This window comes from Panthera uncia, chromosome B4 (genome assembly GCF_023721935.1).
Source record: "Panthera uncia isolate 11264 chromosome B4, Puncia_PCG_1.0, whole genome shotgun sequence".
NCBI lineage: Eukaryota > Metazoa > Chordata > Mammalia > Carnivora > Felidae > Panthera > Panthera uncia.
This window is the reverse complement of record NC_064809.1, coordinates 39,368,301-39,386,889: the sequence shown is the minus strand read 5'-3', so window position 1 is coordinate 39,386,889 and position 18,589 is coordinate 39,368,301. Positions and strand designations below refer to the sequence as shown.

At 48.4% G+C, this 18,589-nt stretch overlaps 1 protein-coding gene across 2 annotated transcripts in view; it reads right to left on the bottom strand.

Annotated features, from left to right (window-relative positions):
* Positions 1-18,361, bottom strand: part of NTF3 (neurotrophin 3) — a 73,195-nt gene extending 54,834 nt beyond the window's left edge. Inside the window, exons 1-2 of one of the 2 annotated variants that reach the window (XR_007456575.1) lie at positions 18,273-18,361; positions 89-827 (exon numbers count right to left, since the gene is read on the bottom strand). Coding sequence is in view for 1 of the 2 variants with exons in the window: in XM_049624948.1 (XP_049480905.1) it covers positions 18,273-18,290 (18 nt within the window). In the remaining variant the exon portion in view is untranslated. Of the gene's footprint in view, positions 1-88; positions 828-18,272 lie in introns of those variants that run through there. The other variant, XM_049624948.1, reaches the window with a different exon arrangement.
* Between the last annotated feature and the right edge of the window lie 228 nt (positions 18,362-18,589).

Here is an 18,589-nt window from a genome sequence, read left to right as displayed (position 1 = left end):
TTGCCTTGGGTTCAGTTCAGTGTAACCAACATTTCTGGAACACTGGAATTAGTCCTGGTGAATATAAAGATGATTAGAATAAGGCTGTTACCAGCAAAACGCATACAGATACACAGGAGAGACAGACACATGAGCAACATATTTTCATGGGACATGTAGTAAGGCTGTAAATGGTAAGCCAGAGATCTGTTTTGGGCTTCAGGGAAGGTTTCCTGCATGAGCAGCTGTAACAGTCTGCCAGGCAAACAAAGGTGAAAGAAATCCTAAGCTCTGGGAAAAACATAAACAAAAGTATGGCTGTGAAAACCCTGTGGAGGCAGACAGAGTATGTCATGGAGGGACAAGCAGTCGTATTCCAGGAGCTTGGACTGTATTTGGTGTGTGATGGAGAAAGCCTTCTATTGCACCTTATTTATTTAAACATACAAGTGTTAGGTGGTTTGGGGTGTGTTGACACTTTTCTTCCATAATCACCAAAATTGTCCATCAACAAAAGTCCCGGCTAATGTGGGAAACAAAGAAAAGAGAGGCAAGACAATGGCTGAGACTTCTGAAGTTCACTCAAAAGTTAATCTAACAATTAGATCAAAGGCTACAGTAAAAGAATTTCACTAATGAAATTATATATTTCTTACAAAAAGGTATGTAGCTTTATTGAAAGGATGGACAAATGGAAGCCAGATAGACAACAACTGTAGTTCTGAACAGAGAGGATGCAGTGTAGGTGGGCAGCCCATGAGGTTGGGTGTCAGAGATATCTTGCTTCTTTCTGATCAAGGCTCCACTGGACAAGCCACTTTATTTCTCTTGAGTCTCAGTTTCTCCATCTGTAAAATGGGGGAAATTACGGCTGTCTTATCGAGTTGCTATGGGGACTGGGATTGTACCTAGCACAGTGGATACCTGGTGTCATATCCCCATATGCAAATAAATCCTGAACAAAATTATCACACTAAAAACCTTCCTCAGGGATCAGAAAATGGTTATCTAATTGTCTAGGGTTTAAGGATTTGAATCTTTGCCATTTTGGAGAATCCTAAGCCCTTCATTGTTTAACCTTGTGTTCAACTTAGAAAATGCAGGGAATTAAAAGTAAAAGGCTCACATAATTGGGAACCTCATTATACAGGGAAGGTCTGCACATTTTGACTCTATGAGGAGAGTCCAGAGGATCTTCAGAGAGAAAAGCTAAGATCTGTGCTTGGGAAGGGAAACTGAGCAGCAGACTAGCAGCCTTTCATCTGGAAGGCAAGTCCCAAGCTCCTGGTGCTGCACAGCACGTGTGAGGCACAGGGGAGGACCCAGCTATGAAACCACCCCCAGCCTTCCTAAACTACAAGCAGAATTCATTTCATGCTTGTCAACTCATGTAAAGGACCTGGTTGAATTGCTACCCAAAGATAAAGACATGGTCTTTGGCATAACCAGAGGCTCAGCAAGAGTCTTGTAGGAACATGCCAACCAGTCCTTTTCTGAACAGGATGCTCCATTGTGGTCTGCTTCTTTGTCACCTGTATCAGTCTGCATTTTGTGAACTGCTTCTCTCCTCCCTGGTGCAGAGTCTCCTAAGGAGGGGCTCTGCCCTGTAATTCAGCACAGGCACTGTGTGTATAGCCCAAAAGAGACTGGCTTCTTCAGACTGTCCCTGTCTCCACTCACTTAAGAATCCTCATGTGCCTCACTGCTGTTTTCAGTTTGGACGTGATTTATTGATCATTTTAATGGATAATATGGGGAGTAAACGCTCAGTCCACAGGCCTGCACTCTGAGAACAGTTGCACCTCTGTTGAAAGGCTGGGCTCCCGAAGTTATTTATGCATATATATTATGCATTCAGAGAACTTTGAGGGGAATCCCTTTCAAGATGGCAGACTGAGTACCCACTGCAATTCTCCTCTTATATCAAATCCACGTATAGAACAGAAAATACATTAAAATAAATTTCTACCTGCCTGGGCTTGAAAACAAGCAGGGAGACTTGGCAAGAAACTGTAAGGAATCCCTTTCAAAGAAGGTAAACATTCAGGAAGCCACAGACAACTTGAGAAGTTGACACCAAGCACAGAAGCCACATGCAAGGAATATCGTAGAATCTGCCACAGAAGATAAAGTGGCAATAAGAATAAATGACCCCCTTTCTGAGGAAAGCCAGCACCATGAAAAGAAAACAGCAAACTAGTACTGGGAAAACTCAAACCCAAGGAAGGAGTTAAAAGACGAATCAAAAAACTGAGCAAGAGGCATAATTCTTTGCAATACCATTTTTCTATTTTATGTATATAAAATAAATCAACAAAAAGAATTACGGGCAAAACAAAATGCAATCAGAAAGGGACTGTGGATATTTCATAATCTCGAAACTATAAGGTGCTGCATCCACAAAATGAGACTAGGATGTTTCAAGGAGATTTTCACAATGAGAAGATAACTGAAAGGGCAGGGCCACTGCAGGAGGGAAGGTCATCCATGAGCTCTGCAACCAGACCCACACTGGTGCTGTTAAGAAACTTGTATTTTGCAGATACAGATGTGTCCTTGTGGAGGGAGTAGAACACTAGCAAGCAGCTGTACACAAATTGGGTGACTGGCCTCACAGAAGGAGTGGGCAACCTGTACTGAAATAAACTCAAAATTCCTAGATGACATTCTGACTGCCTGGCGCATGTCCATTCTCAACTTTGTTTGTCCAGCAGCCCTTTCACAAATGGCGGTACCCTGAGCTTAGACCCTCAGATGACATCATCAGAAAGAGGTAAAGGAGGATTCTTTCAAGCCACAGCTGGAACATTTCTTCCATTTCTTATGGTGCCATCTAAAGGCTACCTCCCAAAGTCCCAAGGCTGCACAAACACCCCGGTGCTGCAGGTTCTTGCTCAGGAACATTGCCTGACTTGGAGGACAGCCATCTTTCAGACAGAACAATGTCCTATTAGCATAAGAATATACCTGTTTAAATCATAACAAATATTTGTAAAGTAATTTACAGCTTGCAAAACACTTTCCTGGGCATTATCTCATCTGAAATTCCGCATTAATTACGTTAAGTGGGGAGGGTGTATTATCCCCAGTTTACAAAAGAGGAGACTAAGACTCCAAGAGGTGGTGACTATTAGTGATTGACAGAAGTGGAAATAGAACTGGGTCCTGTTGCTTAAATGTTAGTTCTCAATATAGTTCGCAGTAATGAGGTTTACATTCCTTCACCATTCGCTCTAAGGCAGAAATAGCCTGAGGAGCATTTTCTCCTGAAACTCCTGTGCATAATCCTATGGGGAGGGGGAGATTGGAGGACCACTCTTTGTTCTTACTGTCAAATGTACTTAATATTCCTCAATACTAGTGTCAACTTTCTACTTAGTTCATGGTCCATTATGAACACAATCTAGATTGGATTTGGGAAAACAATATAAATTGCCCAGAGTCCAGAAATAAATGCCTCAGCTCATCAATCTCCTCTCTCCTTTGAAACATTACTGTCCCTTGATTAAAAAAACAAAACAAAACACTGTTGAAGGTGATTGCTGTGCATATTTGGGGTGGGGGGATGGTGGCAGCTGCACCTTGCCAAGAATGACTTCAGTTCCACACACAAGATACACAGAGAGAGAGGGCCCTGGGCTCTCTGCCTCCACTGCTCTTTGCAGGGCCTGTGTCTGGCTGTGACAGTGCAGTCCTTTAGCAGTGCCCTGTGCAGGCTGAGGCCTGTCCCCACCTCACTGCCCACTGCCGCAGATCAGGGTCACACCATTGTCTGACCTCCTTCCTTGAACCACCTTCCCAGTCTTCACATCTGGATAGCGTGGCTTACTCCACCTCATTATAGTTCCTAAACCACCCTCAGGCTACTCTGCTGTCGGGGAATCCCAAGTCCAAAATGCTTCCAGAAGCACACACTTAGCAATGGATGTTAGATGTCCAGCCCCAGCATGTCTGACAGCATACACGGTAATATCTTTTTGTAAATGAGAAACCCAGAGATTGCAATGATTCCAGATGGTCCACTTTACAATTCAGGAATATGTGGTTGGAAACGTAACTTTTTCGGACCTTATTAATTTTTTCAAACCTTGATTTTTAGCTTCCTTCTCTGACCCTCTGCAACCTGGCCCTCCTGCAAGCCCTGGCTTCCTAACAAGAAAATGTCAAGGGAGAGAACAACTATGTTCTTGGACACAGAAGCCATTGGTTAAAGCAGGGCCTCAGGCTGAGCCTCTTGGAAGCCTCATCCCAAGACTGGCACTTGGGCTGGATCCCACAGAGTGAGAGGGAAGAGAAGTGCTTACTTTCCCAATGAGCCATCGAGCAGAAATCAGCAGCCCCGATCCACAGCTAAGCCTAGAGGAGGGCCTCTGAGTGGCATGCATATTCCCAGGGAGAATCAGTGCAGGAAATCGGATCATTCAGAGACCACAAACCATTTTGCATCCTAAACGCACTGTGGAAAACTGGTATAATACCTGCTCCTGAGGGCTGCTGGGGGAAACTAATGAGATGACATATACCAAAGTGCCTGTACAGCATTACTGTCCTGGGAATGTTGGCCTTTCTTTCTCCTGCTCTGCACCATTCACCCTCAAAAACCCCTCCAGTGGATGGGGCATGGTGGTGCACTTCAGAATGTGCTGATTACCTGCGATCTGTCTCCTGATTGCCAGTTTCTGGGGCAAATGTTGGATAGGTAGGGAGTAGGAGAGCTCAGCCCAAACTCATTAAACATCCTGAACTAGGTGAGAAGTCCACACAAGCACACTAAGGGTGAGGATGGGCACAGATGGGGCAGAGTGGGCTGGTTCTGTGAGCCAGGAGTTCTCAATCTTGGCTGCATGTTGGAATCCCCTGGCAAGCATTAAAAAATACAGATGCCTCTGTCTCAACTCTAGACATTCAACTTCAACTGGCCTGAATGTCATCCAGAACAACAACCGAGCCAAAGGGAAAGGATGTGCAAAGTGAGATGAGCACAGCAATAATGTGGGCCTGTCTCTGTTGAACAAAGCCCTTTGAGATGACACCTGAGGTTCACTTGGGCTCCCTTTGGCTTGACCAAGGGGAGTTCTTGAATTCCCACACCCCAAGCTGCTGGACAGTATGCCCAGTGTCTGTCTGGGTCACTGTCACACACACTCTCCTAATAATAAGCTGAACAATGTGACCTTGCAAGTGACTCTCTGTACAGATCCAGTGCTGAGGAAAGTTGCAAAAACCTCTTGAAAGAGGTTCTGTGGAATTTGGTATTTTTAGGAGACTTTGAAACACACACACACACACACACACACACACACACACACCCATAATAATCATGTATAGGTGGATCTGATGTTCAGGACCCAGGAACCTTGGCATCTGTTCACACTCTACCTTACACCTGTAAAAAGGTCTGCAACACAAGCAGCCCCCTCTGGAGCAAGTCACTGTCACAGTTTCAGATTTTCTGGGGGTGCAACTCCAAAAGCCACCTTCTTTTTTGATTTAAATGGAATCCAATTAAGATGGAAATGCATAGAGAAAGAAATGCTGCCAAGCACCCTCAACTCTGAACATTATGATCTCTTGCTTTAGTTCCTATTTCCCCACAGTCAGAGCCATGCCCATCAGTGCACTGCCCCCCATCTTCCCAGGCTGGGATCATCTCCTCCAGCCAGCATAGTCAGAGTCGCCAGGGACCAAATCAGGCTATGGCTCCTCCTCTGCATTCCATTCATTTGTTCGCTCACTCATTCATCCTTCCATCAATCCAACCAACAGTCAGGCTTTCATTGAACAGCTATATCGTAAGAGCCATCCTCCACATTGCAGCCAAGAGTGATCCTTTTTTGAAGCAAAAGCCTGACTGTGCCCTCTCCAGGGCTGACTCCAAGTCTTCAGTAGTGCCCCATCACTCTTGGGGTAAAGAGTGAGCCCCTGTGGGCTCCTGCCTATTCCACACCTCTTCTACACATCATCCCACGCTGGTCTGTGCACCACCTACCCTAGCTTCTCTCCAGCCTTTTCCCACCTGCTTCCTCACCTGGAACTCTCTTACCCCTCATCTCCTCCTGCTTTCACAGATGCTTACAAATCACATCACAAGCCATCAGAGAGTCCCCCCACTAGTTGTCTGGCTCAAACTGATGATCTCCCTCCATACTGGCTGCTCTTGGAGGAATTTTCCTTTCTATCTCTATTGTAGCCCCTGCTCACTATTTGTCTTTGGACAAGAGTCTCAGACATCCTTGTGCCTCCAGGAAAACACATGGAAAACAACCAGTATCTTTCTCCAAACCCCGAACATTTTTTTCCCTTTTTAGTAAAAAATTGGACCTTCTCGAATGGCCCTATCCTTGACTGTGCCTCTGACAAGTGGTCCCCCAAAAGACTCAGGACTTGCAGCAGACAGACGGTAACTTTATACAGCAGCCCCAAAAGGAGATGTAAATACCGAAGGGTGTGCTGGGAAGACATGTTCCCTATTCATACAAGAGCCAAAAAGTAAAAGGGAAATATCAGAGGATTAGAGTGACAAGCTGAGGTCTCTCTGCCAGTAACCCAACCACATTCAGCTTGATTTCCTAGACTTGCTAATAGACCACAATCTAAAATATCTTTCTCCTATTCCCCTTACACACACACACACACACACACACACACCACAACACAAGAACATGAAATGAACTGAAGGTTTCCTTGGTGATTGTTTACATGCTAAGAAAAGAGGGAAGAAGAGTATGAGGGTGAGTGATGAAAACAACTTTTTCCCACTTTAATCCACAACCATCAAAAAGTCACAGATACTTAAAACAAAAAACAAACACATGGCTCCTTTATAAAAGCAAAGGTAGGCTGAATTCTAGTGTGAGGGAATCCCACACTCGAGCTATGACCAGTGCTAGGGTACCCACACAGTTTCCTTTGGGGGAGAGATCTTTGACTCAAGAAGATAGATTTTCAGAAGGAAGGTCCAGGACAGAGATGGAGGGGAGGAATGTGGCAGACGCCTCATGAAGCCATTCACCTCTTCACATTTGTGTTTGTGTAGGACCCAAGATTCTTCCGGGAACTTCTCTCTCTCCCACTGTGTGTGGGGCTATCAGGACAGGCAGGGACACATCTGGAGGTGCCCCTCCCTGCATGGGATCCAAGTGGGACTGTGGCATTGCTGCTTCCTGACAGGCTGGACAGCAGGGGCCACCTCTCAAAGTCATGCAAGCATGGCATGTAATGTAGAGTCAGGGACGGGGTGGCCCTCAGACAGCAAGACTGGCAGCCCCAGGTCACAGCCCCTAGATCCCAGAACTCCCAGTTCAGAGCCAGGACACTAGGCACCTCCCTCAGGAGACTCTCATTGAACCCTGGAGTTGCTAACAGCAGAGCTGGTCATGCTGGTCCACATGTCTTTCCAATCACCCAGCCTACAAGGACTCCTCCTTCCTCCAAACTCTCAAAGTCTCCGTGGCCCCTGCCACTAATGTGCCACTTCTCACACACACCCTGCACCCCTGCCCCCACCCATCTATTTCTCTGCAGTCTGTCCCAGACTCCCAAACAGACTGCAAGGCTCCTGAAGACGGGGCCCTGCCTTTCACCTCGTGGTGTTCCATCTGGTTCTTGCCTAGCATGGTGGCTAAGAAGAACCAGGTAAGGCAGGAGGCCCCCCAGAAAACAACACTTTTGTTAAGCAGGTAAGAAAAACATGGAACAGATGTGTTATGTTTTTTCTTAAAGGTCCCTCATAAATTCCCAAGAAATTACTAAATAAGGATTCACTGTCTATTCTCTTTCTCCTGGTATCTGGACCAATTAAAAACAGGATAGGAAAAAAAATGCTGAGGAGCTCCCTGAGCAGGAGGGACTTGGAGGACAGAAGTGGACAGTAGATGGCAGTCTGTCCCTGTGGTCACAGAGACAATAACTAAGCACTGAGGCTATAGGGAGAAACAGAGAGCTAGGTTCAAGCAGATGCACCTCCCCTCTCCCCTGTCTGTGCAGACTGAAGCCAGGAGCTGGGAAATTTCTGGAAAGCACACCTGTGAGCACACACACTTAAACATCTACCAAGCCCCAACACCTGTAGAACATGCACCTGCCCCAAACTCTCCCCACAAAGAACCCCGGGCACGCATCCGAATGGGCTCTGAGCACCCACTGCCAGAGCCATGGCCTGGCATTGGGAACTCGGGGACAAGAAAACCACTGACCTACAGGAGGGAAGGCTGTGCCTGACCAAGAAGATTCCCGATCATCATTCAGGCTAAAAAACAGCACTCCAGTCAGGAGCCCTGCACTTGATCGCCCATCTTCACACTGCTCCTCCCTGGAGCACAAGGATGTAAGCCCTCCGTCTCCCTCACCAGCTCTGTATCCTCAAGGTCAGAGGTGTGGCATTCACCGCATCTTCTCCAACATCTGGCACAGGGCCTGCTCCTCAGCAGCCATCAACACGATGTTTATTGAATAACCTTTCTACATGTACTTTCCAAGTGTCGAGAGATGGACTGTCCTAATTCGTGGGCAATGACAGCCGACTCGTCTGTGACCAAGAGCACAAATTTGCAGAAGAGCTTGGCAGACTAAGACATGAGGGGAGTCTCTAAGGAGAGCAGAAACAGCCTTTCTCAGTGAGCAGGCAGGGAGCACCATGACCCCAGTCTTGGGACAGGCCAAAAGGAGACACAGAGAACACAGCTCGGGACCCTCGGCGAGGTACATCCCCTCTCTAAGCTGGCCCCTTAGCGCTGCAGCCTGGACTCACGGATGACCTCTCTTGCATTCATTCACCAACACATTTCTGTAGCAGACAGGGCTCAGGTGTTGGGGGACACAAAGATGAAAAGACCAGACCCTTTCTTCCCAGAGCTCACATTCTAGTGAAAGGTAAGAATGCATATAAAACGCAGCCTGCTAAGTGCTATAACACAGGGAGGCTGGGGAGGGAGCCACGGGGTCTCAGGAGAATACAAGGAGGCTTCCCAGAGAAGGCAAAGATGTGAGGGATGACTTCCATAGCCCTGGTGAAGAAGGAGGGGAGGGCATTCTAAAGACAGAATATATCCTCCAGGGCCGTCTCAAATTCAAGTAGAGAGTATACGTCTGCCACTTGTGACATTTAAGCCACATCCCCTTAGGCATCCATCCATCCAGGTTCTTCTACTAATCCCCATTCCCACCACAGAGGATGAGGTAGGAAAGGCTTCAGGGATCACTAAAGCTAGTAGTCCTCAACTCTCTCACTTAACACATGAGGAAAGTGAAACCTGGTGTGACTCGGGACCCCCTAAAATTGCACAGTTTCTGCTGGAGTAAAAGGGTGGAGTCTGGCCTTCTTGCACATAGCTCAGGATCCTTCTGATTTAGCTTACTGAATTCTGCTACCCACAAACTACTTTATCCCATATAAACCTTTCCCTATGCTCCCAACTTCCAATCCAAGATCTGCCACAAATCTGGCAAGCTTGCTTCTTCAGCACTTTATAAACATACACTCATCCATATGTTCAATAACTTATCTGGCATCACATAACTTAATTTCCTCCTCCACCCCCTCCACGTTTCTGCACATAAGTCCTCCAGGCCAGCAGGGATACCTGGAAATCCCAGGCATGGGCCACAGTGAGGCTTAGGGAGCAGCAGAATCACAATATGTGAACTGTCACAACTGGCAGGGTCCTTTGACCTTCTACGGAATCCAATTCACTCTCTTTCCAGAAAAGAAAACAGAGGCCCAAGGAAGGAGAGTGATTTTGCTCAAGGTCACGAAGCTACTTTGTGTTCTTCTCCAGGAGATATGGGGCAAGCTGTTTCAGGCAGAAGCTAGGTGTCAGGAGAGCCAGCCTCCTTCCCAATTGTGGGGCACACTTGTTGGCAATCAGGTGATTCCCAGAGCTGCATTTTCCCGTGGAACCCAGTGGAAGCAAGGGACATGCCCTATGAACAGTCAAGAACAGGTCTGCTAGATACAGTGTGGAAAGAATCCCAGACTACACATTTGAAATACATTCCCTCAGGTGTAATTTAGAGCCAGAGGGGGAGGATGTTTTTTTAATTCTAGGGTCTGAGACCTAGAAAGAGAGGGAGAGGAGGCAGTAAATTGCAAGGACCTGGCTGTCATAAATAAATAAAAATAAAAGGGCTATGTCCTCTTACATAGAAGAAAAGCATCACCCTACATATGAAAAGCTGTTTAAAATAAAGTAGACACATATTTTTGAGCAACTACAATCTCACAGGCATCAAATTAGTGTTCTACACTTATTTGCATATTGCAAATACCTTCAGCAATAGAACAAAGTCATTCGCATTAATTGCCTTGAATGTACTGATAGTGGTGGTGGGGAAATCAGCAAAGGGAGAGGAAGAATAAGAGCCTGCAGTCACATCCTTCAGAGATAGCAACATGCACCCCAAGCACCCCTCTGGTTTACCTACTTCTGGTACTTCCCAGAGAAGGGCATGTGGCAGGCAAGTGCCAGGGCTGGGGATCTACAACTGCATTGCTGTGCATCAAATACAGTCTGGGGATCCCAGTCCTTAGCAGCAACCTCTGCCCCCAACCTTTCAGCAAGAAATTGACATCCACTTTGGCCCTGGTTTAAGTGGAGGGAGTTCTCGAGCCTATCAGGGAAAGCCATTTTCCAAATTCTGAAGAGCCCTCATGTTCTCCATTCTCCCTCTTTTACTTTGATTGCGTGCAACCCTCATCGCAGGACTCAAGAATGCTGGGACCTACCACCTCTCGTGGGCGTGTGGATCAAAACCAGATGTCCAGATCCAATCTTACAGAGTTTACAAGGAGGCAATTGTGGCTTAAATCAATACCTCCATTCTGGAAGGGCAGATACCCTTGTCAACAGAAAGGGGAAGTAAAGAGGGAGGGCCGATGGGAGCTAAGACAGATCTAACACATGCTTGCCAGCAGGTGGCTAAAAAGCCTCAACACATGAAAATGTGTTGTCTTGCATATGAAAATGAACCTTCCAGTGGAGCAGGTCACCCTGCGTGCGGGGTGAGAAATCAAACAATCTCTAATCTGGATGACATCACAGAACTCAGAAAACAGAATCTGACTGGCGGGTGATGGACTTGAGATGGCCTCAGGCTTCAGGATGGAAAGCCAGCACATCAGCATCTACTTGTGTAACCATGTAAGCATATCCCTTAACCTCATGCAACCTCAGTCTCTCCATCTGTACATGAGATCGCCCTGGGCATTGAGATACTGCCATGCAATTGTAATAATGCCTAGAACCTAGTAAGTACTCAAATATCAACCACCACCATCATCATCATCAATCATCATCAGTCATCTTTTTCTTTAAAGATTTTTTTTAAGTTTATTTATCCTGAGAGAGACAGAGATAGCATGAGTGGGGGAGGGGCAGGGAAAGAGGAAGAGAAAGAGAATCCCAAGCAGGCTGTGTTGTCATAGCAGAGCCTGAGGCCGTGGGGTTCGAACTCACAAAACTGTGAGATCATGACCTGGGCCAAAAGCAAGGGTCAAATGTTTAATTGACCGAGCCATCCAGGGGTCCCAATCATCAATCATCTTAAAGGTGGGTACTTGTCTTAGTCACAAACACTGACACCAAAAGGCACTCATGTAGAAACTGGATGATTTGCATCAGGCCTACCTGAAACCAAACCCAACCCCTCTTAGCTCTGCACATGCTGTGCAGGGTAAGCCAACTTCATGAGCATTCTTGCCAAAACAGAACACTATGGTAAATTCTTTGCATGCCTTTCCTACTTTGACTAAGCCATTCCCTAAAGATACAAAACAGGAGTTCATTTAGGGTGTGCCAAGATGCACTCCAGGCAAGCCACTGATTGTGTTGGAGGATGGGGCCACTGTAGAAACCTAGGATGGTGGAATTGGAATGGGACTTCGAGATCTTCTAAATTAAGCCATTCATTTACAGATGGGTGAATCAAGGCCTGGAGAAAATGCCCAGGGTCACACAACAGCTGATTAGTGACAGAGCTTAGTCTCAAGCCAGATCCCCCACCTCCAAGTCAGCAGGCTTTCTGCTGCCCTGGGGCTGCTTGACATCACCTTGTTGGCCTGAGATCTTTTGAGATCAGTAAGCTACCATTTACTCCTACAGCTCTGGCCTTAAATGAACAAGACCCTTAAGATTTTCAAGAACCTTGACTGAGCAAATCCATAAAAGATTTGGGTCTTTTCTAAAAATGCTGTTAAAAAGTGAGCAATCACAACAGACCACACCAAATTTTACTTCAAAATCTGCTCTTCTCCAGCTAATCACCACTTGTACTCAGAGGTTTATCCTGTGAGGATGCTGAGAGCCAGAGAGAGCCTCTGGTGGTTCCCAATTAAGGCTGCTTGAGAAGGACTGTGGCATCAATGAGGACATGAAACAGCCAATGCATTCTGATTATCCAGGGGTGCATGCACTCTCTAGCCCCTTGGTATTTTTCAGTAGAATGAAAGGCTGAGTTACAGAAAACTATCAACAACAGCAAAAAATACTTTAAAGATCTCAGGCATCTGTATGTGCTTTCATGTGTTCTAAAGTGAGTTCTCTGTACGGTTTACTTTTGTCCAGCCTTGATTTTAATAGAAATCTGTCCAGCCAAGAGTGAGGTACCATCTATACTGGCCTCATACTTCTTAAAAGTTCACACATCTTCCATCCCTGTATACAAATGATCTGAAAGAGGCAGCTACCAACTTTTCCCATCAGCTGGCCCTTCTGCAAGAAGCAATATGATGATCATGTAATCTGAGCCAGGCAGCCATGTACCTACCACCCATGACATAAGCTCTGCAAACGCCTCCTGCCTACCCAGGCCCCTCCTGAGATCACGTGTCCCCCAGCACACGCACATATATCCTGTGCTCTCCTCTGGCTCTGCACATGTCTGTCCATGCACAAAGTACATCCACAGACCTTATCAGCAGCACCACACGGGGCTTACACTGGTCTCCAGTAGATTTGGTCCCTCTCCAACAGACTCAATTTTAAATAAAAATAAATCTAAAACCCTGGCAACGGTCATTAGTTCAACATCTCCACTGCCAGAAACTGCCTGCCTCATTAAAGAGTAAAACAGCAGCTGGTGAGGTCTTGAGGCAGGGTGGTGGGTTTTAAAGATTTTCTGTGTCGGCCTGACTCCCCTCTCTCACTTCAGCCAACATGGGAATATGCGGATTTACATTCCCTCCAACAGGGCCAGAGCACTGTAACTGCTCAGAAGAAGGTCTGAAGGAGCCTGGAGCAGAAGCCTCCACTCAGTTAGTTGTCTTGAAAGGAGGGAAGGGGAGAGGCCTGAACATCTGATCCATCTGGGAGAGGAATTGCAGGGATGGGAAACGTTATGTAATTAAACTCTGCTGGCCTGTCCCGCCTGGGGAATGTGAGACCCATCAGCAGTGACCTCTTCCAATCAACTTAATTGGCCCAATCTCGCCAAGAAAAGCAACAGAATTGGTTTAGTGCCTCATGGAAATAGCTTAGCTCCTGACTATTTATGGCCACTGAACTCGAGGATGGGAGCCTGAGTCTGAGCCAGAAGTTGACAATGTGTGCTGACTTCTGGGAGGACCAGGAGGCTACAGTGGGTTTCCCTGCCTCTCTCTGCCCCCCACCTCTGTCTCAGGGGAAAGACGTTTTAGCAACTTGCTGCATTGGGCTCACCGCACTTTACAAGCCCAAAGCCTCTTACGAGGCAGGGTCTTGCCTCCAAGGACCCGCAGTCTAGAGCAAAACAGACCTTCATTGCAACCCAGGATGGCTGGACTTTGCTCCTCTTTTATTCAAATATGCCAAGGACAATTACTATTTTCTCTGTGTTCAAAGTCACATTTATTTTCAGGTCGTGGTCTACATAGCTCATGTTAAAGAACAGGAAAATGTCTCTGATAATTAATAACATCGATTTTGGGGCCACCTTTCTTCAGAATAGTTCAAGGACCTTTCATGAATACTGATTTCCAACTACTGCAATGTCGGTTAGGTTGCCTCCATTTCTTGGATGAGTAATCTGAGGTAGTTATAGAAAGTTCTCTTTGCAAAGTACATGAGCAGTAGACATGCAGTGGGCATTAAGACTATGTTGCCAACTTGGGAAGGGGTATAGATCTCATTTTTACCATGGTCACAGACATGCTAGTGCCTGTATTCAATGAGACTTCACCTCTGAGTAAAGCTTTGTACTCCTCCCCATACCAAGCTTTGACTGGGGGGAAAGCAGAGTGAACTTTTCTTCTCATTGAGTCATTCCTGGGATTAGAACATTTTCCCCAAAATCACACCGCTCCAAAGGGGCACAACTGAAGTAGAATCAAGGCATTCCCACCATCCTCTGAAATGTCTGCCACCAGGTCTTCTGACCAATGGTCACACCCTATTTATCAACTCTCTCTTACGCAGATGAATTTCACCTAAAAATAAGGTAGAACTTCAAAATGACACAGCTCTGATGTCATGAATTTTAAAATGTCAGGAGTCAAATAAAGTCTCCCCAATTATATGCCCTCACATGATTAGAACCTAATAAATGAGGTTCCCTATCATCTGGTCTGGGCAAGCATGTATGTGCAATCAAAAGCACCCCCCTCCTGCTCTGTTCCAGGGACCTCACTAGCTGTCTCAGAATACGAACGCAGTCAATGTCACATTTCCCTCACTCCTCAAATGCTCCCGGAAGCCTACAGCTCTTCTTTTATCTATACCTTTTGTACTTAAAATACACATCTGAGCATCCAAGACAATTTTCATCTTTCCTCAGGCACACAGAATTACTGCAAAAAAATATGCCCTACCCCCTCGTAAGGGCCAGAACATATATTCCTTCTATCCTCTGACTCGCCTTCTCTTAGTTACTTAACTTCAGCCTTACTGTGTGTGTGTGTGTGTGTGTGTGTGTGTGTACATGCACACACACATACATGCACCCTGGGTTAGCTACACACTCACAGCACAGAAAACATCAAAGATTAATAAGACACTCCCAATCCGATATGTCAAGTCTCATTCCTCATTCCTGCTAGTGAGGAAGTACTGCACATTTCCAGAAACTCAGTCCTCAAATGTATCAGGACCTGCTTTCTGCCCTGGATCACAGCACCCACCCCCCCCATGCCCAGCCCACACCTACTATGAGGAACAGGAACACCCTTCAGCTGTATCCCTAACACACAAAACCAGACCTCATCCCTATCCTTGTGCCCCCTTTTTACAAAATCACAGATATATTTCAGGTCAGGTTCCCTTTGGCCCCTAAGATCCATAAACATCTCTAGACTGAATTATGGTTCTTGAAGAGGCCTCAACTGGCATCCAGCTCTTTTCAGTCCTCTTGGCAAAACTGCAGCAGTCAGCTGAGTCCGAGAAGGAATGTTTCCAGGGCACGGTGCCATGCCCCAGTACCCAGTAATGGGCTCAGCATCCAGTAGGCATTCCACAAATATTAACTAATAATCAATATTAATTGGTAACAATGAATTCCTCTATTAAATAAGAAACCCATCAAATAACATAATAGAACACGCACCTCTGCCACCAGTAATGCAAAATATATTCCTCCCCTCACTCCAATTTTATGTGGACGTCCTCCCTGATTGTCACCTAGTGCTGACACACAGGGCTTTTCTCCTTAAATGTATACCCCTCATTCTAAGCCTTGTCCAATTCCTTCCTCTCTGAGGAGGTAGGGAGGGGGAGAAGGCAAAACCCTACCCAGCATCCTTCTCTGTAAATGCCTTGTTTCTCCATAAAGAGTGCCTGAGCCCTCACTTTCCTATCCTCTGCACACCCCAGTGCCATCCCAGCCACATTTCCCCATGCACACTCAAAAAGTTCACACTCGGCTCTCTGCAGATAATCTCTCCCCCCCCCCCCCCCCCCCCCCACTCCTTCGGTAATCCTCAGGAGCCCAACCTTCCACACACACGTCCACCTTTCGCTGCTACACACAGCCACCCTCCCACGCCACACCCACTCCATGTGTCTGTGCAGGCATGCACAAGCCATCTGTCTTCGACACACTGTACCTCTCCTCCTGCTCTGACACCCTTCACAGGCACAGATTTCTCATTAGCTACACCTATGGTCCCACATGCTCTCATCTCCTGCCAGTCACACATATGCGCATCCAACAGACTCCTCAGAAACGCACACCTCCACTGCGCACAGAGCAGGGTGGAGCTCCAGCCCTCCGGCCACCCGCAATGCACACCCTGGTGCAGAGACTTTCCAGAAACCTCCTTCCCTGACCACACAGAGCACCCAAGGGTCCCACTCTCCCTCCCTAGCAAAGCAGATCCATTCACACAGAACCCAGCCCTCCAATTCCAGCTACAGTCCCGTCCTTACCAACTGCAAAATCTTATAGGCTCCTTGCTGCAGGCCCGCAGACTTGCTATTTTCCTCCAACACTGTTCACAGAGCCTGCTTTCTTCTCCTCTCCCCCTCCCCACTCCCAACACCATACCCAGGTCTAAGGGTCTGAGCCCAAGGCAGAGGCGGTTGGATTTTGTCCCCTAAATTCTACCTCTCAACTTTCTTTGTGCAACATGTCAGGAAGGAATTGGGGGCGGGAGGGAGCCAGGCTGAGTATGCTGGAGAATTTCTGGGTGTAGGGAAAACGGAACCAACTGCAAAGTTCCCTCTGTGTTACAACTTTCTCCCCTCCCGACATTTAGGGCAGAGGGCTTAGGTGTTGTTCTTGCTCTCAGGTCTGTCGGCTGGGAGAGGACATCTCTTTATGAAAAAGCAGGTTGTCTAGCACCTTCTCTAATAGGCTCCAGGAGTGACACCCACCTCCTTTCATGCCAAACCTCCCAGCTCCCGCCCCCTGCTCTGCGCACACATAAACAGCCCCCCCAGCCCCCCTCACCCCCCCGCGCAAGGCGCCCCAGCTCTCCTGCTCTGAGCCCAGCGCTCCGGCTGGGTCCAAGAGGCTGTCTCCACTCCGACTCTGAACCTGCCGCCCGCCGCCAGAGGTCTAAAGGAGGCGGTCCAGTTCAATGTTTCCTCCACCTGGAATGCTCCCAGACGTGGGAGGAGCCCTTACCGGTTAGCAGCCCCCACCCGGTTCGGCGCGAGGGTCTCAGTTCCGTGCATTTAAAGCGCAGCTGAGGAATGCAGCAGCTAAACTCCCCCCAAAGAAGCAGCGCCTGCTCGCCGCGCACCCACTGGCGCCCGAAAGCACCAGAGTCCCCTCCCCCACCCCTCCTTTCCCGAACCTTCAACTTCCAAGCGCCCCAGATTCATTTGGAGTAGGAGTAGCGCTTTGGGGCAATGGGGTAATTTGGCCCACCGGGGGTCCTTTTGACTCCGACCTAGTTCCGCTGGTCCCCGGTCTCCCAGCCTTCCCACACCGCCGCCTCAAATTCCGAGAGCTGGCTCTGAGAAACGGCGAGGAATTCCCCAGGGACTGCCCGGCCAGCTTGCCCGCCGCTCCCCGCGCGGTCCCAGATGCACGGAGAACGCGCGGAGCTCCTACATCTGCGCAGAGACCCGGGGTGGGGTAGCCGCGGGGTGGGCGCTGGCCACAAGGAGTCCGGGGTGCGTGGCCGTTGCCGAGAAAAGCTTTCGGAAGAGGCAAGAGTATTCCAGCACAGGTACGCCGCGCCGGGCGAGGAGTTGCAACTCCCAAACTCGGAAGCCGGCGTCCCAGTCCGGAGCTCCGAGTCCCCTCCCCCAGCCCACGCCCGGGACCAGGGAGGGGGAGGCATGCAAGGAGCCCCGCGATGTTGGGAGCCGGGCGCCGGGCGCGTGCCGGGGAGCCGTGGTGACACGCTCGACTCTTCCCTGCGCGGGATCTGTCTGCCACCCCCTTTTGTTACAGGATGCACGGGGAGCCCTCTCTGCAGGAGCAGACGGGTGTGTTGATTGGGGGTTGGAGGGCGGTTCTGCTGAATCTCTTCGCTGCCCTTCCGTCGTCCCTATTTCCCCTCGCCTCCGCCCCCATTTCCAATCCAGGTCCCTTAAACCTGATCACTTTCCCAGATATTGGGCGGTTTCTCGGGCAGCCCAGGGACGGGAGAAGAGGTGGGGAGGAGTGTCCGTGTGTGCGTGTGTGTGTGTGTGTGTGTGTGTGTGTGTGTTTGAGTGTGTGGTGGGGAGGGGGTGGTTGCGGTTGCGCCTCGGCCTGGGCAGATCCCAGCGCAAACTTCGGGGAAGGCGCAAGCCCGGGAAAGTGAGCCAGAGCCGAACGATGGAGGTGGGGGCGGGGTGCAGAGTTGGGGACCCCCGCGCTAGTCCACTGGAAAATCCCCCTACTCAGCTTCCCACCCCTGAACGTGCCCACCCAACGTACCCGCCTCCCCTTACCGTGGCAGAAGTAACCATGGCATCCGTGTGACTGTTTCCAGGGACGTCGACATGAAGAGAAAGGTGGACGCAAACTCGGTCATTCAAAGTCTCTCCCACCCCGCCGCCTCCACTACCCAGCAGGGGGAAAAAAAGAGAAGAAGAAAGAAAGAAAGAAACAGGAAGAAAGTAGTTGCGCCGGGCTCTCTCGCGGGGCCGCGCGCGGAGCTGCTCGGTAGGGAGAGGAGCCTTCAACTCTGAGTCCCGCGAACATAATCTGCGCGGTTATAACCAGCCAACCCGGCCAGATGGCTCCGCGCTCAGCGCCTTAACCCCTT